This window comes from Ascaphus truei, chromosome 20 (assembly GCF_040206685.1).
Source record: "Ascaphus truei isolate aAscTru1 chromosome 20, aAscTru1.hap1, whole genome shotgun sequence".
NCBI lineage: Eukaryota > Metazoa > Chordata > Amphibia > Anura > Ascaphidae > Ascaphus > Ascaphus truei.
Window position 1 is genome coordinate 28,787,412 of NC_134502.1, and position 10,142 is coordinate 28,797,553.

Sequence of the window (10,142 nt, forward strand, 5' to 3'; positions counted from 1 at the left end):
GAGGTTTGCGCCCCATCAAATTGCTGGAGCACCGTCTATTTCTAAACACGTTGTTCATCAGAAAGAGATGTATAGGGCCTGTGGAGGATTATAATGTCAGATTTCAGACCCTTGTTCGGTACAGGATGGGATGGTGGGTAAGAAAAGCCTTTAGCACCATAAAATAGGTATTTCGTTATTGCTGGTTAACCTGAGAAACTGCTGTATGGACAGTTCGCTTATCTCATTATAAACTGTCTCATCTTGCTAGTTGAATTTCTACTATGCTTTCAATTGGCCACCCGGCAGGGCATATGCCCTCGGAAAGACAATACCCATTTGTCTCTTTTAGGCTATTTCATTTAATTTAGCTCAGCTTGCAAAAGATACAGAATACCCATATGTGTAGCGAATAACATATTTCCTTGCCGGGATGCAAAGTATACGCCGCCCAGGGTGTGAGACCTTGTGAAATCAGGCACACACGCCTCTATGCTTGTTTTAGTTAAAGTAAATGTTTGAGAATAAAGTTGCAGTGCTAATGTATATTTTATTCAGACTCAGGTGTGTGATAATTATATGAACTCTTGTTGTAACTACACAATACAAGGTAGTCCTCGTTATCCAACGTTTCACTTTACAACGAATGACATACAGTATCCAACGCTTGACAATGCCACTCTACAGACCATTTTTCGACACCAGAATGCGTTATCCAATGCCTGAATGCGTTATCCGACGCTCACCGCCACTGATTAACATGGGACTCACTTTACAACGGTTTCACTATCCAACGCTACTTCCAGAACGGATTCCCATTGGATAATCGAGGTCTGCCTGTAGTATATAATAAATGTCTTCTGACAGACTGTTACCCTAATACCTTAGAGTGGGGTTTCATTTCTTCCACATGCCTCTGTAATGGGTTGGTGCTTGGACCTGGATGAACGCAGTATGTGACCATAGAGCATGTTGTCTAACTTCGGAACCATGGTGTGGTCAAATCATTGATGCAACAGGTGGTTAGGCAATCGGCCTATTGCAAGTACATACTGTATCCATTACCCTATTAATATCATGTACACATCTGAGAGGGTGGGCTCTGCCACTGCCCCCTATTACTCCTCCTATTGCCCATTCCACCGCTCCCAATAACTCCTCCTGGTTAAGGACATAACAGCTGCCTTATTTATTGTGCTATTTTGTGCAAGTAATAATTATCCCCTCAGAACAGGACAAAATCTGGTAATCAATGCCCACGATGGAAGGGTTGACCTACCTGGACATTCATGGCCCAGCAAATCCGTGTCCGGAGGGGTTATTAATATTATAGACTACATTTATATCTTTCTTTTAATTTTAACATATAACAAAAGTGTGAAATAAGTCGCTGCCCTCAACCCCCCATTCTCATGCCCAATGCTGCAGGGCTCATAATTTTGGAGATTAACAATATTAAAAAATATCAATATTTATTGTGCCACATTCCAGATACAGTATAAAAAGTAACAATGTTAATTGAAGAAAAATATTTTTCAATTCTGTAAATTTAACATTTTAGATATATTTTTTAATCTCTTATCTTGAACCTTTAGCTTTCCCCATGAGACGTTCTCTCGAGTTCATGTTGGGTCGGAACAATATGATGAAACATTTGGGCACAAACATGCAGACCACCAGAGCCCAGCTGGAGGACAGGATGGCAAAGACCTCCATGGCCACGGTGTACTTGCCACGGGCACTGAGGGAGGCTGGGATATAGGACACCCAGACACTGAGGAAGGCCAGCATGCTGAAGGTGATGAACTTGGCCTCGTTGAAGTTGTCGGGGAGTTGCCTAACCAGAAAGGCAACGGTGAAGCTAATGGTGGCTAGGAAGCCAAGATATCCCAGCATGCACCAGAAGGCAGTGGGGGAGCCCTCATTACACTCGGCAATTATGACCCCCGGTTGGCTTTGGATGTTGTTTTCTTGGAAGGGAGGAGAAAACACAAGCCAAGAGATGCACACAAGGAATTGTAAGAAGAAGCAGAAAACTATAATCATGTAGGACACCTTATTGCTGGTCCATTTCTTCAGCCTGCTTCCTGGTTTTGTGGCCATGAAGGCGAAGACCACCATTAAGGTTTTTGCCAAGATACATGAGACACAGAGGGCAAAGACCATGCCAAAAGCAGCCTGGCGCAGAAGACACTTCTCAGGATAGGGATAACCAATGAAAGTCAAAGAGCAGAGGAAGCAGAGGGACAGGGACACCAGGAGAAGACAACTGAGGGTGTAGTTGTTGGCTCGGACAATGGGAGTGTTCTTATAATGGATGAAAAGCCCAAAGATTAACACCGGAATAACGGAGGAAAAAAGACTTGTAGCAGCCAAGGTGGCACCCAAGAGCTCTTCATATGAGAGGAACTCAATGGGCTTTGGGAGACATCTGTGTTTCTGGAGACTGGGCCACTTATCCCAGGGACACTTGGAGCAATCAACGGAATCTGAAAGATAAAGGTGTGAAAAGACACTTAATCACTTAACATCTTTTGGTTGTTCCATGGCGCTTATGGGATCTGCTCACCTGTCTGGTTGGAGATCTCTCCTTGGGGACAGGGGACACATTGGAAGCAGCAGACAGGCTCACCTCGTCTCAACACCCTCCTGTACCCAGAAGTGCAGCTCTGACTGCAGACAGAGTTAGGAACCTGGGGGAAAATGTACAATAATGTATGTTGAAAAAGTCAAATTATGCAATGTAGAGTGAGGGACAGACTCATAGCTCCCTTCTGTCTGTGTCACTGTGTCACCCTGCGGGGGGAGGGACAGGCTCATAGCTCCCTTCTGTCTGTGTCACTGTGTCACCCTGCGGGGGGAGGGACAGGCTCATAGCTCCCTTCTGTCTGTGTCACCGTGTCACCCTGCGGAGGGAGGAATAGACACGATATCCCATAAGTCCCATCTATCTTTTTTCGGCCTCTGTTGTTGTGTGATGGACAAACTCCATGACCATAGGTCTAACTGACAAAGAAGGGATGTATTGATATATTGAATTGTAATCTTTCAAGCCCTCCCAATAATTATAATATTTGTCTACTAAAACACTGCCAACATATGCATCGCTGCACAGATACATTGAGTGAGTGTCCTGTCAACTTCCTCTGACTTGCCCAAGGTCACAGGTAGAACTGACACAGGGATTCAAATAAGATTCACCAATTCAATGAGATTGCATTTGTAAAACATTATTGTTTCTATTATCCTGAGTAGACTGGCACTGTACACGCAGAACTCCCACTCAAAGCCTTGGCAGTGCATACCTGTCTTCTCCCTGATGCCCAAATCACAGCACTTGCATTGATATTAAAGGTGTTTCCATCTGAGGCCGCAGTATCGTAGCTTCCAACCGTGACCTGCCTCAGCATGCCATCTGCACCCAGCTGCCAGTTCACAATATCGTACACCGCTGGTGGGTCCCCATTCCTATCAAAGAAGACCTCTCTCCCATTGCTCAGCCTCAAACGTACGTTCTGGATGTAGTGTAACAGCTGCAGGGGGGAGAAAGGATCATCCCTCATTTATTTGCCCTCTATGGACTGACAATGTCTACTAAACAGAATTCAATCTCTCGACCCTGCAAAGAAGATGGATATTGAAAGACTTCTGTCAACCAGTGGTGGGATTCTTATTGGTATCGTATGATTGGGCATCGTGTGTTGCTATTTTCACTTGAATTTCCTCCTACTTGAGTTGTATTTGTAATCGTGTGTCTCTTTCATTCCACTTCTCCATGCAAGGGGACGATCCCATCATTTTGCAGGAGAAAGCTCTGTATTCTCGACCACAGAGATATACTGTAACAATCCTTTCCTGCCTTTACTATGGGTTGAAAACAGTGCTACTTAGTGGAGTGGACAAAGTAAGAATAAATAGCCGGAGTTATCATGTGAACACTATATTGCAGGCGTTGGGTCTTTTCAATAAAATTACAATAAATAATATTACAGCTAGAAAAAGAATAAGAAGAAGTTTGGTTAATCTGCTTTAAAGGACATCACATGGATCTCACTTTCACCATAGGTTATACAAGGTTGAATTGATAGAGGAGAGACTGGGGGAAGATTACAGACTTTCACATACTTTACTTCTGCACCCCATAGTAACAATAAGAAGACACGTTGCTACATGACCGCCCCTGCCCCCATAGTCTTGACGACCAAGGCCTTTTGTACCTCCACATAAAACAAATGATTTCCAGATATTCTTACCTGCCATGGTTTGAAGCTCTGATTATCTGTACAACTTCCATTATGAAATGGTCCTCTCCCATTCTGGCATGTTTGCATATCATGCAGAGCTTTGGCTATGATATAAATCGCTGTATAGAGGTTGTAGGAACCTCTTAAGATGGAGACATCGTTGTAACTGTTCTGGATACTCCCTAGATCCTCATTTCCTGTACACATCTTTGCATGATTATCCAATGAGCTGGTGAGGTTTCTCTGGTCTATGAAACTGCATCCAAAAGTTTCTTCCCAGAACTTCTTGGCCCAAATTTCACCTGTGGTATTGAAGACACGGACGCTGTTGAGATACTCTCTAAATCCTGCAATCTTTGAGCTGTAGAAGGCAAAACCAATGGAGCCAGAGAGAATTGCAGAGTATTTTTCCATTCTTAATAAATTTGAGATTGACCAAGCTTCACTGGCCACAAAGACCTTTCCAGTCACGTTCTGCCTCACCATCCCATCAAGAAGTGGGATCATGTCAAAATCTGTGGCAAAGATCAAAACAGCCTTTGCTGTTGATTCTTTGATGACCCTGATGAGGTGGGGAGTGTTCATGTCCAGACGGGTGAGCAGGATGAATTCTGTGAAGGCCACACAAGCTCCGGCCTTGAGGATCTCTTGCTTGATGACCTGGATGCCCTGTTGCCCATAGTCATTTCCCAAAGCCACCAAACCAACCCACGTCCAGCCAAAATACAACACCAGCTGGGCCAGCCCCTGGGACTGGAAGGCATCATTGGGGACAGTCCTGAAGAAGGACGGAAACTGTGTCCTGTCACTCAGGAGGGAGCTGGTCGAGAACTGACTGATCTAAAGTGACAGATTTGATTTTGGTAAGACACAACCAACCTGTTTCCATGAACATATCGGTATCAGTAGAGCTACGTATTAATAAATATTATGGTAATTATTTTTTCTGAAGTATATAGAGGAAGGGCACAAGTCGGGTTTCACAAAGCCAATAATTTATTAGTCACAAGAACCATCGTTTGGGCTGGCACTTCATCATGCCCTTGTCAAGGAAAATGGCATATTAGGGTAAGAAAATAGTGACTTTAAATACCATTCCTAATTACTAGTGCTCTTGGTGTCACGCTGTGCTATCAGTACCCCCCCCCCTCCCCTTACCAACCTGGCGCCCACCTGTTATTGTGCATGCGTTGGAATTACAGATGGGTACTCACGTCACTAAGGGGTATGACTGAACGCGATTCAATGCGACACCGAGAACCCTAGTAATTAGGAAGGGTATTTACAGTCACAGTTTGCTCACACTAACATGCCATTTTCCTTGACAAAGGCTGCTGTGCCAGTCAGAACGATGGTCCTGGTGGATAATAAATATTTGCTGTGTGAAAACCGACTTGTGCCCTTCCTCTATATACTTGTGGATTACATGGACAGCAGCAGGTCTGACCTGGGTTTGGGAGCACCGGTATTTGTACTTTTTGTTTCATTTTGGTGTGCCTCATGTATTTTGTGTTTAATGCTTTTTTTTCTGATACATTGTATTAAAAAATAAATAAAAACAAATTTGATTGTAAAAAAATGTGCTGTGTAATAACTCTATTCAAAGCCATATGCATCTGTCCTGCTCTGCATTGCTGGTAGTTAAGTGTTGAGTTGCTGTTGCAATGAGAACAGTGTGATAAGCGATTCAGCACTGTGGACAGCTCCCATTGATCCTTACCTGTGGGTATCTGTATAGACCCAGGATATGAGCCATGAGAATGGTGTAGGTGGAGATTGAGTGTCCAATGACGGCAGCCAGAGGTGGCTTTTCCCGGCATGAGAAATTGGGGATACCCTGGTTCTGACCTGTTAGAATCTTCAGGGTCCCATCCAGTTCCCTCTGCAGTACGCGACAAGAGTCATAGACTTGATAGCCCAGGGTGAGATTTGGGAGGAGGTCGTGTCTTCTGTTAATCTCCTCCATGGTGAACCTGATGGCCTGGAACTGCTGGAAGACTTCAGAATAGAAGCTGGGGGTGAGAAGGAAGAAACGAATGATGTGATATGACCCTTTAACTATAGAGAAACTGAGGAGTAGAAATGGAGGATAGGGAAGGCGATGTGGCAAAAGCCTGTGGACAGGAGGTCCTAATTTCATATTATCTACCCGAGGAGGGGATGGGACAAGGGGAGAGAAAGAGAGAAAGGATGGATGAGAGAGAGAGGACGGGAGAGAGAAGACAGGGGGCATAGATAAAAAAAATAGATATAGAGAAAGGGAGTTAGAGGGAGAAAAAAAGAGAGGGGCAGAAGAGAGAGAGAAAGATAAGGAGAGAGTAATTTGGAGAGCAAACGGAGTGGTGATACAAAAAATAATAAAATAGTGTGGAGAGAGACCACATGAAAGGGGAAGAAAGAGGGAGAGAGAGATGAAGAGGGAACAGAATGAAATTGTGAGCTACAAAGGATGTTGTAAACCTTACAATTTACAGGCTCCCTGTGGGGGGGTCTCTGTAAAAATGTTTTCCATGTACTCTATGTCAACATAGAAGGCAATCACTATCCCTATTAAGACATCTCCATGCTCGTAGACCCCAGTGAGATCCGAGCCCCGCATTTTGCACCCCAGGCTGTCAGAACGAGAGGCAGGAGTGAGGTAGGAGAGAATGAGGTGCCATATAGACCAGTATAAAAGGGACATCGCTCTGCAACCAGACAGGAGAAAGAGATTAAATACTGATCCTTCATTTTAGGGCGGGAAATCAGAACCCTGCAAAGTAACAGAGATACCCACACATTATATACCAGGCATTATTACTATATAGGATACTGACATTACTTGAGCAGTTGGACTAAAATAGAGATTCTCTGCATCATTATACAGTGCGGTGTGCTCAATATCAGTGTATAGATACTCAGCTTCATTAAACAGTGCAGCGTAGTTAAAATCAGTGTATAGATACTCTGCATCATTATATACTGCAGAATGTTTAATATCAGTGTGTAGACACATCATTGTATAGCATGAATTTTTATCAGTTAATAGAGATACTCAGGATCATTATACAGTGCAGCGTGTTGATTATCAGTGTATAGAAACATTCATCTTCATTATACAGTGCAGCGTGATCATTCTCAGTGTATAGATACTCAGCATCATCATAAAGAGCAACTTGTTAATTCCCAGTGTATAGATACTCACGATCATTATACAGTGCTGCATGCTCAATATCAGTGCAGTATATATATATATATAGAATCCAATGCACAGCCGGCACACCATATGCAAGTAAATAAGTTTTGGTGCTTATCCCATAAAGCAATAACAGACCATACGATACCGGTTGCAACACGACATCAAGGGACAGCACGCAGGTAAGTAAATCAAAAATGTTCTATATTTGATAGAATACACAAAAACCGACGTTTCGGCACCACCTTGAGAAAGGTCCCACTGGGGGACCGAAACGTGGGTTTTTGTGTCTTTCATCAAATATAGAACATTTTTGATTTACTTACCTGCGTGCTGTCCCTTGATGTCGTGTTGCAACCGGTATCGTATGGTCTATATATATATATATATATATATATATATATATAAAAGCACATACAATATAAGCTTGCTTACCTCATCCTTTCTCTCTCTCGCTCGGCCGTGTGGAAATTTTTAATAAATGCCCCTTTTTATACATAAATGAATTCCCTCGTTAACAGAAAAGCACTAATTAGCACTGACCTCTTCAGTTCTGCAGAGCAGCGTGTCCCTGACAGCCGGGCACAGAGGGATATTTCTAAAAGGGTAATTTTTTATCCGGTGGGACGGAGTTATCCCAGGAGAGGCGCCGGGGATTCCCTTTAATGCAGGCCCGTCAAACTCACAATAGCTTGGGGACAGATTCTTAAGTCCGACTGCAAGACTCGGGCCGCACCAGAATTTTCTTTATAAATAGTCACTATAACGTACAGTACGTGTACACTTTTTTGTGGCTTTTTACTGATTAAAAATATGTAAAGGTCACATTTATCTCTCCTCCTTCCCCCCTCCCCTCTCTCTCTCCATCCCAACACTTTCTACCTTGCTCCCCCTTTCATTCTCTCCCTCTCCCATCCCTTCTTTCCCCAATCCCTTCTCTCACTCTCTCTATATATTTTTCCCACCATCTCTCTCTCTCTCTCTCTCTCTCTCTCTCTCTCTCTCTGTCTCTCTCTCTCTCTGTCTCTCTCTCTCTCTCTCTCTCTCTCTCTCTCTCTCTCTCTCTCTCTCTCTCTCTCTCTCTCTCTCTCTCTCTCTCTCTCAGCTTATCACTGTTTTTGCTTCAGAGTTAAAGGTTGTTAAAAAGCCTTTATAGCGAAGGCGCATGCGCGATGGTGAGGAGAGTAGCAGCCTAAGCTGAGAGCTCCCGCACCCGCCGCATAAAACAACAACGACATAGCATCTAAAATTCACTTTTGCCCAAAAAAATACTACTCAGCAACGGGGGAATAAACCAGGATGGCCCCGCAACCCACAAAAAAAAATCAACCGGCGATATGCGCAAATACGTGAGCCGAGCCGCAACGCGAGGAACCGAGGCAGAAATGGCGCCGGGCTCCACAGCGGGATCCGAGTCCGAACGGGAAGAGGAGAGGGAGGACGCAGCAGGCCAGCTCCCGGTACGAAGATGCGACTTCGACCGGCTCTATAACAACATGAAGTCGCTCTTCCGCGCCGAAATCCAGGAGCTCAGAAAAGAAGTTCAGGGCCTGGGAGAACGCACAGGAACACTGGAGGATAACATGGCGGCCTCCAACACCGCGGCGAAAAAGGCGGAGAAGAGAGCTAATCACCTGCAAGCCCAAATATCAGAGCTGGCGGAGAGGCAAGAAGACTCTGAAAACAGAGACCGCAGAAGCAACCTCCGCATCAGGGGCATCTCTGAGGATGTGCCTGCGACAGAGCTGGCAATGGACCGTTGCCACCGGGCCCTCCGGAGTAGGCCAGTGGCCTCTGACCTCCCAAGAGACATAATTGCTCGGATGCACTTTTATAGCACCCGAGAAGCCGCGCTCCAATCAGCCCGGGGCCCCGGGACATGCAGTTTTGAAGGAACCTCCATCCAATTGTACCAAGACCTTTCCCCTATTACCCTGGCCCGCCGAAAGAAACTCCAGCCTGTCACGAAAATATTGCGGGACAAGGCAGTAAGATACAGATGGACCTTCCCATTTGGACTGCTGGTCCTGCGCAATGGGAGGGCCATCTCTATGAAGGAGCCTGAAGAAGCCCCAGAGTTCCTCCGCAAACTTGGACTGGAGGAAGGTCCCGCATCAAACAATAGTGGTGAGCGGAGTCCACCTGCAGAGTGGCAAAAAGCCCCCAGCCAAAAAAAAACGTAAGACCCGAGCGACGGAGGATGAGGTGTCTCTCCCAAACTCTCGCCAGACCTACCCCCAAAAATGGTATAAAATGTACAGCAGGCTTCCCAGCAATGACCGGAGACTCCTAGAAAACCACTGCTAAATGAATGCTGAGGTCTTTTTGGGCCGGATGCTGAGGTCTTTTTGGCGGGAAGAGATCGCAAGGAGACATCCGCTTCTCACGACGTCCGGCGACTCAATGATGGCACCCGGAAGGACGTCACCGGAAGCAGCAAGTCAGCCATCTTGGATGGGGCACATCTCGTCGGGCACAGGAAATCCCGCGAGGCTTCAGCTTCCAGATGCCGGCTTCCACCGGGACCAGAGGCATCTCTCCGGCAATGGATGAGTTAAGGCAGTATCGGCAATAGACGGATCTCCCCCCCCCCCCCTCCTCCTGTTCTCTTCCTTCCCCCGGCCGAGAAAAAGGAGCCCCCACGGACAGATATAAGCGGGGACGTCTCCACAGGACACCTCACAGGGTGCACCCTCAGGACCGGGTCGGACACCCATCCACGCCAGCAGCCCCCCTCACGTATC

The 10,142-nt window shown here is 45.6% G+C and overlaps 1 protein-coding gene across 1 annotated transcript; it reads right to left on the bottom strand.

The window, feature by feature from the left end:
- Positions 1-1,557: 1,557 nt before the first annotated feature.
- LOC142471079 (extracellular calcium-sensing receptor-like) lies at positions 1,558-6,822 on the bottom strand. Its single transcript, XM_075577875.1, has 6 exons — positions 6,689-6,822; positions 5,944-6,235; positions 4,233-5,063; positions 3,285-3,512; positions 2,549-2,672; positions 1,558-2,468 (listed from the first exon to the last, which is right to left on the bottom strand). Exons 1-6 carry the CDS (start codon positions 6,820-6,822, stop codon positions 1,558-1,560), a joined length of 2,520 nt encoding a protein of 839 aa, XP_075433990.1.
- Between the last annotated feature and the right edge of the window lie 3,320 nt (positions 6,823-10,142).